We start from the raw sequence: 20,249 nt of genomic DNA, 5'->3' as shown, positions 1-20,249 counted from the left end.
AGGGTGAGCGAGCGAAGCAGCGCGTTCGTTAGAGCTTACAAAGCGCTCTTCCATCATCTGCGGCCCATCTGTCTCACCGACAGAGACGAGGAGTGCTCGCTACTCCGCAGTATCAACCTCGTTTGCTCAACACGCCGTTGCTAATGCGGGCTGCAGTCAGCAGTCTCCAACTGGTAATGTACCTGATATGAAATGCTGGCTCAGTCTGCATGGTGTCTGAACCAGGAGACCGTGTTTTTTTTTGTTTTTTTTGGCACAGGTTGCTTATTTGATAAGCAGACTCCAGCAGTCAGTGTTAAAGCGAGGATCAGTTGGTGCAGGCAAACTAAGACAACAAGGGTGCAGGGCGCAGTTAAGTTGTGTCAGTGTAGATACTTGCCTGTTAGATCTCACCCGAAGTCACCCCCAACAGGTGGATGTAGTTATGAACTCTGGTGTAGTCTTGTGCTTCTAGGTGTCTTGAAACCACTGCAATGCAGTTAAGCTACACATTTTATGCTCAAACCCAGTACTGTCACATTGCTAATCCAAGCAGTCCCTTTAGCACTGGAGCCACTTGTGTGCCGTGTGAACAGAAATGTGCAAGCATTTGTTCTCCAGACTTTGTTGAAATACTTTTGTTTTGAAACAGTATGTTTCTGATATCCAAGCTGGCCTCACGTTCATCCTTCCTCCTCAGTGGCCAAGCCAGGCCCAGGAAAGACAAATCTTCTGGCATGGGGGCGATCCTTACATGTTTTTTATTAGTGGTCTATTTCGGAAGTAGCGAAGGAACACCTACAGGCAAGTTCTGTTCCCCAGTTGTACCCCACATGGACACTTTTAATCACCCATTAGAAAGAGGCCGCTCTGTCTGTCATGTTAAAGACTACAAAAGCTGACTTGTTAAAAAGGGGCTGGAAGGGACCAATAACCTTTGATCTATGTCTGTTCTCTCTGTTCGGAAGTTGTACATCCCGCTAGCATTCATTCATCTCTCTTTCTCTCTCCGGTCTCTCTCTCCATTCGGTCTCTCTCCACCTGTCCCTCTCCCACTCTGCACCATAAATACACTTTAGCACTTTTATTGGCAGTCAATTCACTTCTGAGGCACCTTGATTCCCTAAAAACTCCAAACTCTCCGTGACCACTTTCCTTTGCTGGTTCCATACTGCCCTAACAGGGCTTGACACCATTACAATCCTGTTAGGGACGAGCTGCAGCTTCAGTCCTCTGGGAGTGTGGCTAAAATGGCCATCCTTCTCAAACCTCTCTCCGTCTGAGGACTGAGAGAAGTCGGCTCGCAGGTATTCCAGGTTGTAAGGTCACATGGTTAGAGGACGCTGGTCAGAGGCTAAACTCTGCAGGCATTTCTCACCTAGCAACTCTGCGGGTTGCCAGGTTATGCAAACTGTGGTCTTGTGACGTCAGGGCTTGACCCTGCACCCCTCCCTGGGTGATAAGGTCCAGACACGACAGACAAAGCTGTGATTGTAGCCTGTCAGCACCCATGTCGTATGTATGTAACACACGCAAGAAGAGTCAGTAGAGGGGGAGGGGAATCCTTAGTTGAGAAAAGATTTGTGGATGTTTGCTAGCGTGTGTTGCTGGTTGTCTTGACTCATCAGTTCTAAACGCTGAAATTCCCCTTGGGTGTTCTATTCTATGTCTGTTTTGGTACATGATGCTGTGATGAGCTTCACAAAACCCTAGTTACCTGTTTTTTTTGTGGATAACAAAACTCTAAAGCAGACTCATCGGAGAGAGGGCAATTATGCTGCGTCGTGTTCCATTTCCAGAATGACATCACCACGATGATAATCCATTTGACGTATTATGAATCATTCCGATAAGAAGCTTTGTTAATCCACAAACAGAAAAGAACCATTAATGGCCCTGTCTTCTATAGAGAAACCAGAGAAACAGAAATGCATCACAACAGATTGAACCTATTTCAGAGCTTTGTGTGCACATCCTCCGCCACACTGGAGCAGCCACAGAGAGGGCCTGTGGCACATACAGTTCAGGAGACTCAAAGACAGAGAACGATGAATCAGCACTCAAGAGTGTTTAGGTTCAAAAGGCACCACAAAACTATCATTGAAGTGATTGGACTGGTACCCGTGCCAGAGTCCGATTTTCACCCTCTCTCTCTCTCTCTCTCTCTCTCTCTCTCTCTCTCTCTCTCTCTCTCTCTCTCTCTCTAGCTCTCCCTTCCTCTGAGCACAGTTGGCTCAGCTTTTGTGGGGCAGGGTGTTGATTAGCGAAAGAGTCGCAGCCGGGCGTGGGGGAGCAGGAAATCGTTTCAAGTGGCCGCCCGAAAACTGACCTTGGGGCGGCTTGGGCTGCCGGTGCTAGGAGGGGTGAGAAGGCTCAGTCTCTCTGGGGATGCTACAAGACATGAACCCCCCAGTTAGACAAGACTATTAGGACAACTAATCGTCCGTCCCCCCGTCCCCCAATCAGCCCTTGAATTCACATGTCATTATCGAACACATTGACCGATCTAAACAGACAAATTTTTCCTGGGAGTGACATCATATTCAGTGATTGCCAGCAGACGTTATATTGGATTCTCGGTCCCGTTGCGTGTCAGATGGTCTTTCTCCCCGGGCTCGGAGCCCTGTGATCTGCTTCAACGGCTCAGTTTGATTCACGGCCGGTCCGTCACTCTCTGTCTCTGGATACACACAGAGGGATGGCATCAGTCTCAGCACCTGAGTCACAACCCAGGGAGAAATCAATAATCTGTGTGAGGGGTCTGTGGGAAGAAGCAGAGATGATGAAAGGATGGAGAGAGAAAAATAGGGATAAGGAGAGAGACACAGGGCTGGAGAGAGGCGGCGGGATGAAGCCGAATGAAGAAAAAGGTGTCAGGCACACAACAAAAGTCGGGATCTGATGGAGAACTGAAGAAAGAGAGACCGACAGAGGGACGGAGGGAAGGATGCCGTGAGTTCCGTGTGGCGTTGAGGAAGGGATATAAGTGAGATCTGTCTGGCTAGGAAAGGTTACGTGACAGCAGAGTGATGGCAGGTAAGCCCGCACGCCGCATGTTCAACCGTCCCTCATCACCCCTCAGTCTGTCAGCCGAGCGGAAAGACCTTTGAAATCCAAACAACAGGTTAGACGCCTTAGGGACTCTTGTTTCGGTTTGACAAAAGTCTCACAAGCTTTTTTGGAAAGATTCGTTTTGAACTGGGCCTGCTATCCGTTTCCCTTCAGGGTTCCCAGACTAGGTGAACAGGAGGTCTTGTTGGCCTGTTAGCAGTTGGAGTTCTAAGTCCTCCACTGTGGCCTCCGCAGACGGATCTGCAGTGATTAAAGCACAATCATGCCGTAAAAATAACATCCCAGCTATGTGATGCTACAGTATAAACGATCGGCCTGCTCATTAGACCTAAGAGCCCACAGGAATTTATGGGTCATCACCACCGCATCCAATCCTGCTGTTCGGCCTCCTGCTCTCTGCGAATGCGCAGAAAATCAGTGGAGTTGCTTTGTCAAATTGGAGGGAACGTAGCCACATGCTAGCTAGCTAGCTAGCGAGTAAGCATGTACTCTTAGCGCTTTTCCTAAATCAGAGTAAGCAATAGAGTGGCTGGGCTGTACTGGGAGACAGTGAATGAAGTTGTGAGTTTTTGGTATTTCTGTCTTTTGACCCAGAATGCCTTTTGGCACGTAAGAAGTTGTAATTAGGGCGTGGGACCTTTCTGTATTTGACAGTTGTGTCTGGGGGATAACACTTTCCAAATCCAGCCCTCATCTAGTGGTTACTTGATAGCATCGTGAGGCCCAGCGTGCCTCAGCACACATGTTGGACAGAGGGAGGGAGGTACGCGAATCAAACTGCAAACATTTAGTCAGCATCATAGCTTTATGTTGTGATGTCTGTGGTGTGCCAAAAAACGGCTTGACTTATGATGCTTGTAGCTACAATGACAATAAACTCTGTCAACTCGAAGAAATGATTCTCGTTAAACCCTTTTCGGCTAAGTGGCGGTCGTTTTTCCAACAGCGTGTACAGTGTGTTTATTTTCATAACAGTGCATGTTTTTTTAAGGTCTTCATAATCTGACTTGGTTCAGTGTGTGTCATGGAAATGTTCCATTTCCTAATTGTCTCTAATGACTTATCTGCATCTGTAAAATGTCACATTTACGTCGGAAAAATAAATGATCTGAGTTCCACGAGAAGCAGTTAAAAATCCCGCGCAGCCAAACCACACACCAAAAACCGACCTTTTCTCTTCGCCAAACCCAGTGGAACACTTAGCGCCACTCGTCATCAACGCCTCACATCCAAATCTGTTTACACCATTTGAATCTGAAAACAGACTAAAAACAAACTGTGGTACGTTCACAAACACAGCACTCTGGTAACAATGTCCCTCAATTGGAGAACTTATGGATTTTCTCTGTTAACTATTCGTCTTGGCCCCCTCTTTTAAAGCAGTTAGAGCTGGGATACAGGGCTTTTAGCTCTAGTGGAGAGATTTACTGTCTGTTTTCATATGGGTTGATTCCTCTGTCTTTGTGTCACCCGTAAAACATTCCCTCCCTCTATCTCCTGTCCCACACATACACACACATAAACACACACATACACGTAACCGCTCATTCATACAAACACACACACACACTCCCTGCCTGTGAAACAGATGCGCAGAGCCGCATGGAGGCGTTCACTGATATTTGAGGCAGTAAATATTTGAAAATGGCCGTTTAGAGCATAATTAAAGCGTTAGCCCCAAATAAAGGAGGGTGAATCCATGCATAACCCGTTGATTACATTTCATCTGTGTTTAGATGGTGCTAATTTGCACAGATGCTCAATCGCCATCAAAATTCATTGTTTACAGACGATCTTCTTTTCTTTTCTTTTTTTGTCCAACCACCACGACATCCGCATTAACAGAATGACCTGCATGCGACGCATCTCTCGGTTTAATCAAGACTGAGATGTTGGCCATCCTGAACAGATGTTCCCATGTCCTGCCACTTTGCAAGTGTTGGATCTACTTTCACGAGAGTGGGATAATCAAACAGTTAAGGTTGGACTGCACATGTGTCTGGGCATATGGGTGGAAACCACATGTGAAAACCCACCATCTTTTTAGTAGTTTTACGAACACTTCTTTGCCCTGTTGTCAGGCAGATGGAGAAGTTGTGTGCGCGTGTGTGCGCGTGTGCGCATGTATGATGTGTGTACACAGGCAGTGTAAACAGCTATCTGTCTCTGCTACGCCTCCCTCCCAACTTCCCTCCCTTGCTTTCTTAATCCTTACCATAGACCTATCACCGGTTCTGTGACTACCACTGGGACTGGAGCTGTTGTTAAATCAGACTACCAAGCCCATTCCCCCGTTCTTCTCAGGCTGTAAATCCAGCCTCCCCCCCCCCCCCCCCCCCCCCCCCCCAGCGATGGACAGACCGTGCAGGGCTGGGCTGGCTGAGCTGGGCACAATCCAGGCAATGTTTACATTCTATAGAATGTGCACTTTGCTGGGGCTTTACAGCTGAACTGTAAGCACAACGAAGACGTGTTGTGTGTATGTGTGTGTGTGTGTGTGTTTATCTACGGATAGTGCCAAGCCCAGTGAGATGGGCGTTGCTGTGCAGCAGAGACCTGGTGGTCCACCCACTGTTGCTATAACATCCTAGCTCCGGTTATTACTGACATTTCTTAGGACATTTAGCTAATTTTGTTAGCATTCCCCTCACGATTCTGGATTATTCTGGAGATTGAGCTCCGTCTGTCTGATTTCCCCTCAGGGTACCAGCGAGGGTGCTCCCAGACAGACACAAACAGAGAAATACTAGACTATGAAACTACTCACAGTACTTCGACCCCCCCCCCCCCCCCCCCCCACACACTGGTCAGCCCGGATGCCCCCACAAGTCCTTAGCACAATATACTACAGTAGATCGGTCTGACCTTTGACCTTCTCATAAAAGACCTCTGTGCGTCCACGCTATAAAACCCGTCGCCAGGCAAATGGTGCGCCACGCGTTAGCCACCCTGGTGGAATGCACTCTGTCTCATACGGGGTGGTAAGTGGTGACTTAGTAGGCCTTTGTCAATTCCAAGAGGGGGTGGTGGTGTGTGTGTGTGTGTGTGGGAGGGGGGTGGAGGGGGGAGGGGGGGTCGTACGGCGTTGTTGACTCTCATACTTTTAGTGAGGCATTCGATTGTGTGGTAATTGGCCTCTTGTGGCCGACAGTAACTGCGTTGCATGGCGACCTAGGGGCTGGGGGCTTGGCTGTGTAGGTGGGACACACTGTGGTCACTAAGTCAGGCCGTCTGACGGACCCCCAGGGTCACACAGGGGGCGTAGCGGACTGGGCCATAACCCGGACAATGGGCTGCTTCATGGGCAAGACGCCGATTAGCGCTAACCACCCCCCCGTAGGACTGTAGGCACATTGAATGTCAAGGATCCGCTCGTGCAATAACATAGTCCTGCTCTGTGCTGCTGTGCCACTGGTGCTGACTCGGGATAAACCCTCTCCGCTCTCTTCTGTTGTCCAGGTGGAGAATGTGGACGCCTGCCTCAGCTTCCTGGATGCCAGAGGAGTGAACGTACAAGGGCTCTCAGCAGAAGGTAAGACTGAAAGATGCTCCGTTTTGGTCTCTTGTGTTTCCTGGACGGCCGGTTGTTGTGAACCCATGCGGGTCGTGTGATAGAGGGAAGCTGTGGGCTGTGCTTCCAGCTGCCGGGTTCCCGTCAGTGTGGTGAGATGGAGAGGAGCTAGTGTGCTGCTCTTTATTAGACAGTTTCAGCAGAAGTCAACTTAACAAATTACACACAACACATGCTCTTTAAATGTCCCCATTTGAGCTTTTCCCACATTCCCAGTGGCCACTATTATGCAGATATACAGCCTTACTCTAATGGTGCGACGAGTCAACTGTTATTGAAGACCTGTGTCAGTTGCCCTAACCTCGTTGTGTTCTACTCCCCTCTGAAGTTTGATGGGGTGAGGGTGCCCTTGACCTCCCTAGCAGTCCAGAATAGCCCCTCGGCTCAGCACTCTGACTGACAACTCTAAATTCTGTTGCCCCCCACCTCTAAAAACAGCAAAGTGACTTTGTCAGTTCGGAATTTAAAAGGGGTCTCTAAATATACAGGCTATTGGGTTACTCTGCATCCCCCTTCCTGTTACTGGTCATGGCTTCCTTTACAGGAGAGGTGCTCCACTAGGGTGTGTGTGTGGTGTGTGTGTGTGTGTGTGTGTGTGTGTGTGTGTGTGTGTGTGTTGAAAAGGCCACTTGGTCCTCAAAGCTGTGAGTAGAACGTTGGTGTAATTGAATTATCCGTAGGCTTCACACACACACACACACACACTTTAGGGCGCGCATAAGCTTGTGCTTATAGTTTTACGAGGCGTGGAGCTGAAGAGGGGGAAAAAGGGACGTTTGATGTACTTGGAGGGTTCAGGATTTTTCCAAGGAAACAAACTCGTAGTAATAATTTCTTCCAAAACTCCGAAAAGGCGTCTTGTGGGAAATTGCGACCTCAAATGTGCCAGATGTATCGATCTTGTTTGTCACATGTGCCTCAAAGCCCCGAAACACCCACGTCGGGACTTCACAGAGAGCCAGGAGCAACACAGCCAGTCCTCTCCTCCCAGCCAGAAGAAGAGACACACTCCGAGCACTGTTCCATGAAGACCGCCCCTTCATCTTACCGCTCCACAGTACTCTGCCTCCGCCCGCTGACTCTACAGGTTGCCCTTCTGGTTAGAAAAGCCCGCGCCTGCCTAGTTCAGTCCTCCAGGGTTAAACCCCTCCAACCAAAGCCCCTTTTAAAGCAGGTGTGAACCCCCTAAAACTCAACTTCCTGCAGCTCTTAATGGAGTACAGTGAGGGGTCCGCCTCGATAGGTCATTAAGCGTGGTGTCACTGCAGGGTCAGGTCAGTTAGGGGGAACTAACCCGGGGTAGGCCTGAGGACACTGCCCCACAGGCCAAGGCTAATGACTGGCCCCTTGATGTCTGTGGGCACATATGCCTGTTGAAAGCGTTTTTTGTGGGCCGGTTAGCACTTAAACACTTCTCCGTGACGGGTCAGTGAGGGCGCACGCTCTCAGCCTTGACCTCCTGTAAAACTCACCCACTCTGCCTAACCCTTGGTTGGGCACAGGCAGACTAGTCGGCTGGTCGACTCCAAGAACATCAACAAGTGACACTGATAGAAGTACCTGACTGACTGACTTTGTTTCTACATTTTAGTGAGTGAACTGAACACTCAAAAGGGGAACTACATGGGAAATAAAAGGTGGAATGACCTTATGTGAGTACAGCTCTGAATAGGCTATCTATACCAAGCGTCCTCTCTCTATGCTCAATGTTCACATGCCTTTGGTTGTGAGGGTACGGGGATTTTGGAAGGAGGCCTAGACCAAGTCAACGTGCGCCCCAGAGATTTAACTCTGGAAAGATTGATTGGGTCGGAGGGAGAGGTCTAGCACTCACATTTCTCTCAATACCTTCCCTGTATCAGTCAGGCCTGGTCGAACCTTCAGCACATTTCGCTCTACCTCCTTCCGGGCCCTTTGTGGCTCATAAAAGAACCCCCCCCCCCCCCCCCCCCGCTTTCCTCTGAAAAGAGAAAAGGTTCAGTGAAACCACGTTAACCACTTAAAAGTCTCTCGAAGCGAGGCCCATTTACTCTGACTGTTGGCCAAGGAGAAACAGCAGCGCAGTGCCGACAGCCCTTAGCCCGCACCGCTTTCAAACTGGAAGAAGATATTAACCCACTTGTATGAAGGGAGCCAATAGAGATTAGCTTAGCATAACTAACCATTATTTAGTTAAAAGCTTGGCCCGGTTTGAGGAGGAAGGGAGCAGTGAGGCAGGGAGAGACAGGAGATCTAAAGATGAGTTTGTGGTAGATCATAATGGCTCAGCTACACTCACAAACTGATACCAGAGGCCATGTTGTCTTGACTTTTCCATGCACCAGAATATGAGCTCTCCACACGTCAGCCCAGCCACCATAACTTTGTTCAAAGAATTTGTTACATCTTTCAATTAATCAGAAGAAACTGTTTGTCATTTTTATCAAATGCCAAATCAAAGCCAGAGCCAGATGAAAAGATCAGCGGATCACGTGGTTCTTTCAATCTGACGCTTTTTATGTTTCAATAAGTTTGTTGCTAATAAACTTTCTATCTTCAGTTCCATAGTACGATTGTTTTCATTGATCCTGCCGCATGTAACTGATTGATTTGTAGAATGAATCGACAACATTGCTTTTTTGTTTAGCGAAAACAACAAAACTGCAGTCGGGACTTCTGCGACGAACAATATAAATGACCGCCGCATTGAGCCTGGAATCGAAAACTCTGAAGATTAATCTTCTTCAAAACTTTAACAATCTGGAAACAGCAGGAATGCGGGTGGCCAAGGAGAAAGTTGTGCCCCAAATGAAAATAAAACGCAGCGTCAGCTGATGCAATCTCTCAGCCGCCTTCTCTGTGTCAGCTATTAGAAACTACTATTTAGGTATAAAAAGCCCATTTCACAACTGGATGCGCTTGTAGCCCACAGACCACACACACTAACCAAGTGTAGTTTACATTCTGCAATTTCTGATAATGCAATCATCATACGTTTATTGTGTCCGCCAGAAGATCTTATGTCTTTGTTTTCTTTGCCGGAGACGATCATAGTGATTCTGACATCAGATAAAATAATAGATTCTGTACAAAAAGAACATCAACATGTTCACCTCTTGTGACTTCAAAACAATTCTTACTGTAAGTTAAATTGTTGGCCCAATAATGAAGACATACTGTACCAAAGTCATGGATACTGTGTTAGGAACCACACCATCAACCTCCTTCCTGGTTGAAAAGTCCCTTTTAGATTACTCATGTCTACTGTACTGACAAGGCTGGCTGTCCACTGAGTTACTTCCTCATTTGGAGACAAAAACATACTGTATCGACATTTCAACTGGCAGCTTCCTTCTTTATCTGAGCTGGGAAGGTGAAGCAGTTCTGGGGTTCATACAGAGGCTTTCTTCTGCTGTCCGGTCTCAACAAAGACAAGGACCTGGCAACCCACTATCCTATCATCGACCAACTCTTCGGCACTGTATCTGACACCTAGCCAATCAATGAAGGTGACATCCTTGTTTCCTCCGTCCGTCTCTCAACAGAGATCCGGAATGGGAATCTGAAGACCATCCTGGGGCTGTTCTTCATCCTGTCCAGGTACAAGCAGCAGCAGCAGCAGCACCAGCAGTACTACCAGTCTCTGGTGGAGCTCACCCACCAGACCACCGGGGCGGCGCCAGCGAGCCCCCTCAAAACGCAAGAGATGCAGTCCAGGTGAGTGAAGCTTGTCTTCTGGTGTAATATAGTGTCATGCATCCCATGGGGGGGATTGTTATAGCTCAATGGTGGAGCGTTAGTCTGCAGATCATGTTTCAAATCCAGGTTCAAATACCCCCTGTGTGTTGCTTTGGATAAACGTGTCCGCTGAGTTATTTAGCCTTTATCAGAAGCGACATACGGTGCAGGATTTGAACCTTTGTCTTCTTGAACAGCAGACAAAATCTCCGCCACGGCGCTAAACGACCCTCGTACCTAACTCTCTTTTGATATACGGATTCGTTTGTACGTGTGTGAAGTAGCTGCTTTGGATAAAAGAACATCAATATCATTCTGGTGTCATTTATGATCAATGGAACATTTCATATTTGTTGATGCTTTCATCTCGTGCTTGCAAAGTTTCGCCTCTTTAAAGCCGGTCTTTGCAACAGCTGGCCTTAGCAACGTGCATGAAAATAGAGATCCTGGATTCGGAGAACCAGTGATGTCATAGCAGAAGTGGGTTCTGCTACAGATAGATGTAGATAGGCAGTAAAAACAGGAAGACCTAGCCCTGGGATGTAAATAGACAAGACCAGCATCTGAGGAGATGCTAACATAGCACACATGGGTGGCATTCTCCTGCCCAGATCTGGTTACAACTCTGCAGAAGGAGTGTGTGTGTGTGTGTGCACGCGCGTGTGTGTGCACGAGCGGGTGTGTGCACGCGCGTGTGCGTGTGACCACTGAGATGTAATCTTTCGAGTAGTCACTGTCATCATTTGAGAGAGAAAGAGAGAGAAATACAGATTGAGAGATGGGGAGAGAGAGAGAGAAGGAGAGGGAGAATGAGAAGGATAGACCCTCTAGCTTGGTGTGTGTGTGTGTGTGAGAGAGAGAGAGTGTGTGTGTGTGGGGGGGGGGGGGTCTGAGCGGTCACAGCTGCCTACCATTCCTCCCTCAGCTCCTGTGGGAATCCTCCCAGCCCTGACAGGTGCTGGCTGGACCCTGCAGGCCTCCGCTCCAACACAAGGCCCGGAGCCCGGCATTCCAGCCACTCTGCGGCTGCAGCAAATCTAGCAAATCTGCCGCATGCCAGACCTCGGTGATGTCACACAGAAGTGGGCCAAGAGGCCAGAGGGCCAAAAGGTCACAGTCCCATAAAGCCCCAGCGCCCTTTCAGTCTTCTTGCCCAGTAATGTCTGTCTCGCCTCAGTGATAACTAAATCAAGCCTGGGGACTTAGGACCTAGCAGAGGCGATGCTCCATGGTCTTTCCATGAAGAAGGAAACGATTGTTCTGGAAGTGTCTGCTGTGGTGCGGTTCATGTTTAACCAGATACGGTGTGGGAGATAGTGTTACTGGCCTGAGTAAGAGCATGGATGAGCCAGAGAGATTGTGTGTGTGTGTGTAATGAGGCACAAAAGAAATCCAGGCCTCTCACAGCGTAACCATTGAGAACCGACACAAAATAGCAGGCCAGACTGTAGTGAGAAAAGGTCAGTAAGTTAATCAGCCGTATGCAGCAACGACAGTCTAGATAAGCATACAGTTGTATCTGTCTGAATCTCTTATCCCAAAATATAACACAGACTTTATTCTGCAGCCACTAGGCAAGTACAGGGCCCAATTAACCGTCACACAAACGTACACCCAACACACACACACAGACACACGCTCGGCACTTGGCCCCCTAATATTTTCAGTTGTAGCACTGAGGGCTTTCTATAGCCAGCACCTGCTAGAGCCGAGGCTGACTGGTGGCTGGAGAGGAGTGTGTGCGTGTGAGTATGCGCGTGCATCTCCGTCGCCTTGGGGACACACCCCATTGGTTAGCCCGACTCTCCGGAGCCAGGGGGGGTCTCTACATGTGGAGGGTAGAGGAGGGCTGTGGATGGCGTTCCCTCCCACTTCCCTCACCATGTCCCGTGGTGAACAAGTTTACCCCCTCGTGTCGCGATCCCGCCTGCCCACTGTCAAGCCCCGGGAGAGGGAAAGAGAGAGAGAGAGGAGAGGTCTGCTTTGTGGGAGAGACCACATGCTGGCCAAGCCTGTCCCCTCTAGGTACAGTAGGGTGCAGTACAGTGCGGAGAACACAGTGTGTGTTCCCTGGCAAAGGAGTGTGTGTAGTCGTGCCGTGACTTCAACGGCTTCAGAAAAGAGGACCTGCTGTATTTGGACTGAGATACTGTTGATGTCATCATGAACTGGTAGGCAGAATAAATGTTAACGCCGATGCACTTTTGCAGTTTTTACACTGTCGTTAGAATATGTGTAGGATATTTATGATGACGTGTTGAATTTTGCAAGGGGATGCATGGCAATTTGGGCTTTGACATTACAACAACTTGGCATCAAACTAGGGGAAAGCTTTACGCTTGATACAAAGTCATGAGCATTTCTAAGGTATCTCTATCCTTTGTCAGTGCTTTAATTGTGGACTGTGTGCTCAAAGGTTTAAGGCTGTCCAGCTGGAGTGATGGAACTGAATAGGACCTGTTGGTACTTAAATCAAGAGCAGGAGAGTCACAGTACAGCCTGATGCAACACAAAGTAACATGTTGTAGGAGGAGGTGGGGAGCGTATTCTCTTTCTGGATGTATTTTTGGAGCGACGGAGAGAAGTGGAAACCTGCTCAGAAATGAGCCTTGTTAAAAAAGTGGAGATTAGCCTTGTTAAAAAGTAGAGATTTGCCTTGTTAAAAAAGTGGAGATTAGCCTTGTTAAAAAGGCAAAGTCAGATTTCTCCCAGCACCTGTTGTCAACAGATAACAGAATGGGTGTAGTTCAACGGTAGAGCATTTGACTGCAGATCAAGCTTGGTTTTGGATTAAAGTGTCTTCTGATTATTACTATCAGTCTGTCTATATCGGAGGGAAGTAAAGCTGAAAAGATTTGTGTATATCTAGAAGGGCAGCGCTAGGTTCCAGGATGGCGTGTCAAATATTCTGGACGCAAGTCCTGTGTCTCAGTCAATTAGATTTTACCCTGTGATGTCTGTATGAGTTAATTTGACCTGACGTATTAAACGGGGGGGGGGGGGGGGGGGGGGGGGTCCATCTTGCCCTCATATGTGGAGGTATTTTTTTAACACATGAAAATAACTGGACGCGGTCGTGGGCAGGGTTCTAACCCTGGCTTTCATGTTCCAGTTCATTTTATAAGAGGAGGCGGGGGAGTGAAAATGTGCAGCACAGTCCTTGTCAGCTGCGCTTTGAGCTTCATGTGCTGCGGTGTGTTTTGAATCGACGCTACTGAGCCGCCGAAACTGCGGCCTGAGGCTGCACCAGTTGCTCAGTCCTCTATTTCTGTGACCTCTCCTGGGTTCGGGCCGCAATTACTCCTTGCTGGTCCGCGTCATCGCAAACTTCTCGCTGCAGGAGGGCCCCTCGAATGTGAAACTTCAGGAGAAAATAGAAAAGATTCCCTCCACAGAAAAAGAAACGTTAATCTGGCCCTCTGCCCCCACACCGGGGCAGAGGAACCCTGTGTGAGAGTGGATAGGCTCTATTAATCACAGGGGGTACTCTGCTCTGGCCCACTCGGCCATCTTCTCTTCCCCTCCACAAAGGATTCTGGGAGGAAGTGGAGAATGGAAGACGGTAGCAGAAAAAAGGAGTGACAGACCTTTGGTTTGGGGGGTGTTTTAATGAATGCCTTTTTTCTTTAATTAATGGATGTGGCAGAGGAAGAGTAGGTGTCGAAAGAGGAGGAGGGGATAGAGTGGTCTTTGGTGTTTGGCATTCGTTAGCTTCCTGTCATAATGTCACACATCTCACATTATCACGACAGCAAGAAAGGACTCTTCAGGATGATGAGAAACCGGCTGTATGGTTTTAACATTAGCTTATTAGCATCAGCAGCGGTTCCATGCATAATGGATTGTGCCAAGGTCAATTAGAGCACCACAATGACTCTGCACTTCCTCAATATTAATTGAAAATACTGCTTATTGTCCCAGGGAGAGGCAGAGTCCACAGTTGCCAATGGTCAGTTGGACAAAAATTCCATAGAGTTGGGGCTAATTTGAAATAAGGAGCTTGAGCTACGCTATGCAAAATGATCCATATCAGCCTCATTTCCTACTGGGAGTTAGGCCAACAATGCATGATTATTACTCTCTTGCCCAGTTTTAATCTCAGATGAGATCTATTCAGTGGTACTAATGAATACCAATTTGAATTAAGGTGCAATATAAATGATCTTATTCTCTACAGACAGTGTGCTGACTAGCAAACCAACACACTCAGTTTTAAGTTAAAGTTAAGTTCTACAGAATATTCTCTTCCTGGTTCTGATTCTACTGGGCTGGAATCTTCAGATATGTTGAAGGTAGGGACAGTGGCACCTGGGAGGAAGTAACGCGTGACCCGAGACACAAACAGGACATTTCGATCTCCTTAAGCTTGTCCAACCAGGCCCCTCAAAAATTCACAGCATGAATCCATATTTCCAATTTCATGTTATGGAAAATCGAGCCAGAGGGACCTGCACTGAAACAGTGTCTTCCAGCCTCCATCTCCTCCCCTTCAGCCGGGCTGTCAGTCAACCCCGGCAGCACTGGGACTGCACTGTCACTCACTCTTAATAAGGCAATTACTGGGTCTGACAGCTTCTTCTAGCCATCACCACGACAACCTAAACAAACCGCAGGACCGCTGTCCTGGGAGTTGACCTCGAGTCTGACCAAACTGTGGACAGGCCTGCTGTTGCTGTGTTCCTGTGGTGTTTCCAGTCAACATGTAACGAGGAGCATTTGTTGTGTCTAGATTTTTCTGGCCACTATGAGAAGATTAGTGTTGGTTAAAATGACTGCTGTCGCTTTCCTCTCTCTCTCTCTCTCTCTCTCTCTCTCTCTCTCTCTCTCTCTCTCTCTCTCTCTCTCTCTCTCTCTCTCTCTCTCTCTCTCTCTCTCTCTCTCTCTCTCTCTCTCTCTCTCTCTCACCCTCTCACCCTCTCACCCTAAACAGAAATACTGTTTTCAGCCAAACTCTTCTAAGTGGCCTTACTGCACAGATGTCTTCTGTTTCTGTCGTCTTTGGTTAAGACCACTGTGCCATAGTAATCTATGGAAGACATGGTATAGTTTCAACAGTTTCTAACCAGGTCCTTGATCTGTTGACTCACGTTCTTGGTGCACACGTACACTAATGGTCTCCGTAGTTACAGTCAGTGAATTGTAAACGCAGAGGTCAAAGTGTTTCATCCGTCTTGACCTCCTAGAAGCATTGCCCTTCAAACAGAGCCTCCGTTCAGTAGCCTGGATAGAAGCACATGGTTTCCCAAGTCTCTCACCATCGACCCACCTGGTCTGTAAACCGGGTTATTTCCCTTTGTTTCATAAAACATCCCTTTGTTTCCTTTTTCATCCACGGCAAGTTCCTTAACTGTTTCCTGTTGAGCGTGAGCGCGGAGGCCACCGGCGCAGGCTTTAATTCTCCCAGCGTGACTCAGGAGTGGTCCTCCCGTTGTAAACGATGACTTCTCCCCGTGGAATTTCCTACGCCTGCTCCGCGTGCGTTCCCGTTCCCTCGCCCTCGTCGAGAGTGATGCGTAGTTTTTGGTGTTTTTTTACGATTTGAGGTCAGAGCTTAATTGATTGTGAGAGTTTGTCAAGGGGGGGAGGGGGGAGAGTTAGCGGAAACCTTTGCGGAAAAAGGCGATGAGTGAAAGGCGCGAAACGGGCGAGGAAACGAGGGGGTGAGGGTCCGTCATGTGAAGCGAGGTATCACACGGACCATGTGTCCTCTCTCTGACTCATTCATTAAGCCCTCCGTCTCCCTCCGTCTCCCATTGCCCCGGCTGACTCTCCTTATTGCATTAACGGGCCGTCTCAAACACGCCACAGTTGGAAACAGATTCCATCAGGCCGCCGGTCTCATTCCTCGTCTCTCTTAGTGTTCCTTCTCTGGGAGTCTTAGTCTCTCTCTCTGTCTGCTCTCTCCACAGTCTCACAGCGAGATATGCAAGTCCTCCAGGGCACAGTGGTATAGGAACAGCCACAGAAGAAGAACACAAGGTATGGATATGCTTTTTATCCTTTAGCTCGTACACGCTTTGACATCAAACCATACTGTAATATTGACAGTAAATTGTACGTTATCGTACTGGCTGTACAGCATATCAGTCCTTAGATTGAAGGTGAATCTACTGTTAGGGATTTGAGGATGCATGTGACACAGTGTGTGGTGTACTACCAGAAACAGTGCTCATTGACCACAGACGTCATGGATTCTGGGGTCGTGTGTGTCAGTCGTGTAACTCTAACCCCTGGATTACACGCCATTATTTACCACAATTCATGGTGCCAAGCACAAACGTACACACAAAACACACACCAACAAACACACACACACACACAGAGCCACACACACAACCACACCACCAATACACACACAGAGCCACACACACAACCACACTCACCATACACACACAGAGCCACACACACAACCACACCACCAATACACACACAGAGCCACACACACAACCCACACCACCAATACACACACAGCAGACTACTACAGTTGTCTGTCTTCTGGAGCATTTGTTTCTCCTTAGCAGTGGTGGGAACCAGCGTGTTGGCGAATAGTTTTGTGCCATCCCCACCAAGCTATGTCAAGCATGTGCTGAGCCGAGAGGGCGACCTTATGGGTGGTATCCTGCCCTGTGAACTGACGAGTCTTAAAGCTAGTATTTTGTGACAATGCAGAATGGCCAAGAAGCTCAGCTTTCTCGACCATAGCTCTCGTCTTCAGTCGGAAAGCACAACAACGATATCAGAGTTCCGATTCCGAACGTGGCGCATTCTCAGTGGCTTTCCCGCTCCTTCCAACCGTTATAGCAATTTAATTGGTGTGAATTCTCTGTAATTCTCCCCTTAAGAAAGGGGCTATCGATTGAGCACAGGTAGCGTAGACTCGACCAAAGTAGTTTGAAGAAAGTTTCTTTCTTGTCCTGACCCTGCTCTCTCGACATGAATTCATCTCCCTGTTACCCCCCTCTCTCTCTCTCTCTCTCTCTCTCTCTCTCTCTCTCTCTCTCTCTCTCTCTCTCTCTCCTCTCTCTCTCTCTCTCTCTCTCTGTCCCCCTCTCTCTCTCTCCCCCCCTCTCTCCCCCTCTCTCCCCCCCCTCTCTCTCCCCCTCTCTCTCTCCCCCCCTCTCTCTCCCTCATTACCTTCAGCTAATGACATCGCCCTAGCCTCCGCCTGCTCCTGCTCAGAGCTCTGACTGCCTGTTAGTTGGGCCTTCCTACGGTCACAGTAGGGTATAAGCTGTGTGGGAGGTTTGCTGTGTGTGTGTGTGCGTGTGGTTGTGTTTGTTTGTGTGGTTTTGCCTGAGTGTGTGGTTGCGTCTGTGTTTGTGTGTGCGTTTGCTGGTGTGCGTTATTTGTGTGTTTCCGTGGTTGGGTCTGGATGTGTGCACGGCTGTGGGCTTCGCGTGTGCGCGCGTATGTGTTTGTGAGAGAGCCCCCTGCTCACGAATGTGTTCCATGTGCACGTGTGTGTGTAGGACTGTGCGCTCTGGTACTGCTGTACACGTGTGTGTGCGTAGGTGTGTGGGACAGAGCGTACTCCGCGGGGGGTCAGGGTCAACACCGTGGGCCGTCCAGGGGGGCGGGGTCCCCAACTGGCGGGGAGCCAGCGGCGCTTGTAAAACGCTCCGGCGTACAGGACGAGTCTACGGGGCCCTCACAACCCGCCGCCCCCACAGACCTCACGACCTGTGGGAGTCGGCCCCCTCCGCCTCAAATTAAATTAGACGGCCTGGACAGATTCTGTGATGCAGATTGATACGGGAAAATAAAACGCATGTGCTCATGCCGTTCTCATGCCGTGCTCACGTCCCGTCCCGTCCCCCCCGCACTCCTCACACACACACACACACACCCCTTTATTTGACATGAAACGCAAGTTGATGAAGAGTCCAGGTTTCATTGGATTATTTTCTCGCTGGTAGAAATTATGTCTCTTGAACGGCTTGCCAGCAGACGTAAGTCACTGATAGGTAGGTAAAGACAGAAGGCTGTAGTTTTAGTTTGTGGCTATAAAGTGGTGCTTTGGTTCCTGATTTACTGCGAAGAGCGGCCTCAAGGTCGGAACAGTTGTTTTATTGTGGAGTACTGTAGTACTTTGTACGTAGTAATTATATATCAACAACAGTAACTCATTGGGGGGATATGGCAAATAGAGTTTCAGAAAGCAATAACTGCTACCTACATTGGGAGATCTCCATTTGATTTGTTTGTGGGCTGTTTTATGACTACATGAGCGTGTTTAGATTTGGTGTTTTATATCGAATTGCGTCAACCGATTCCCAATTGCACTTTGGCATTTGTGTGTGTGTACGTGTATGCACTCACATAGGCTTCTGTCAGCGTACAATGCGCATATTTGTTTCCTTTTGGTGTCAGTGTGTGTCTCTTGCCAAACTACAAGCCCTAACTTTATAATGGCTGTATCTATATTCAGAGTATCCGCAGCAGGGGGCGATATTTGACAGATTGTCAAAAGCCTGCGATCCAGCTTACCTGTCCACCATGGTAATGAGGCCAGTGAAGCAGGGGTAATTGCCCTGAATACAGAGCAACAGATGCAGCAGTCCAGCTGCTCACAAAACTGCTCTTCCATTCGACTGACTCCTCTGAGCCCCTTGTCGGAATTGCCCTGGCCTCCACCGCACCCCACCCCCACCCCCTCCACACACACACCACACAATTACACAGAAGGATGTCCTTGCAGACGCATGCATTCCCATTCCAGTTTGAATGCGGTCGCACACTTTGTCAAAGACACAGCCGTGCACACACTACAGTAGGTAATGGTCCGAGCATATGGCAGAACCTGCTGTTGGCGTTTGCAGAGGAAGGGCCCCCACACAGGCAGGCCCACGAGGGCCTTATATCCTCAGATTTTACCACCTCTCTTCCTCCCTCTCTCTCTCTATCTCCTTCCATGGGAGTGGACCCCATTGCACGTTGTCCGTCAGGGAGGCAGGTGTGAGTGATGTCAGCCTTTCCCCTGTCCCTTCCATGAAATCTTGCTTATTTACCCCCCCTGGGTCAACTTCCAGATGCCCCTCCTGTCAAGACTCACCCCCCCCCCCCCCCCTCCTGCGCCCTCCCTCCTCCTCTCCCTGGTCAGAGGGCTGTATGAGAACGTCTGTTTCTACATTCTGTTGTTTGTCCCATCGCTGCTCTGTGAGAATGTGTGTATGTGTGGGTACACACGTCAGTCTGTGTGTGTGTGTACACACACACACACAGGCAGACACCCTGTCAATTGGGAGCAGTTTTCCCCGCCCGTGACTGACAGAGAGAGTGATGTGTCTGGCCACCCCTTCTCTTCCTCCTAAAAATAACACAGGTCCTCCGCCGCCCTCTGGCCCAGACATCACGTATACATCTTAGTTAGCGCCGAGCCAAAAATCGATGCTTCGAACAAACACATTGCTATTTCCCGAAATGGCATCTTTCTGTGAGCTATTCTTCAGATGTATTCCTGCAGTCATAAGTGTATCATGAGGATGAATGGGACTAGAAGCATAGCTAAATGACTTGAATCACCTCCTTGCGCCTCAGATTCATCAGCTTCGGTCCATTGATTTGGTCAGTGACCTGAGGGTGAACTTTGATGGCCGTCTCGTAGCCAGTGGGAAAAAGTCTATGGGTCACCGCCCTGCCATGGACAGTGGTGCGATGCATTGATCTCTTGTTTTCAGATCTGTAGAAGACATTTCTATTTGCAGGGAATGACAAAACTATTGATGCTAATGTCACTAGCATGGATTGTTTGTTCCACATATAATGTAGTTAGGGCAGTTCCAAGGCCATTGAGGTAAATGCTAATGCTAATGTTTGGGTTCTACAGGGCTTCTCTGACCCCTCAGCCCCCTTCTAGCTCACTATAAATCTTCTCCTCTGGCTGGTTGATGTGCTGTTGTTAAGTATCTGT

At 48.7% G+C, this 20,249-nt stretch overlaps 1 protein-coding gene across 1 annotated transcript in view; it reads left to right on the top strand.

Annotated features, from left to right (window-relative positions):
• nav3 (neuron navigator 3) overlaps nucleotides 1-20,249 on the top strand; it is a 127,768-nt gene that overhangs the window by 44,003 nt on the left and 63,516 nt on the right. Inside the window, 4 exon segments of the mRNA XM_067254993.1 lie at nucleotides 6,511-6,583; nucleotides 10,147-10,318; nucleotides 16,249-16,297; nucleotides 16,299-16,318. Of these exon segments, the coding sequence (XP_067111094.1) occupies nucleotides 6,511-6,583; nucleotides 10,147-10,318; nucleotides 16,249-16,297; nucleotides 16,299-16,318 (314 nt within the window).

The sequence above is a fragment of the Osmerus mordax genome, chromosome 17, assembly GCF_038355195.1.
Source record: "Osmerus mordax isolate fOsmMor3 chromosome 17, fOsmMor3.pri, whole genome shotgun sequence".
Lineage (NCBI taxonomy): Eukaryota > Metazoa > Chordata > Actinopteri > Osmeriformes > Osmeridae > Osmerus > Osmerus mordax.
This window is presented reverse-complemented; position numbering and strand designations above follow the sequence as displayed.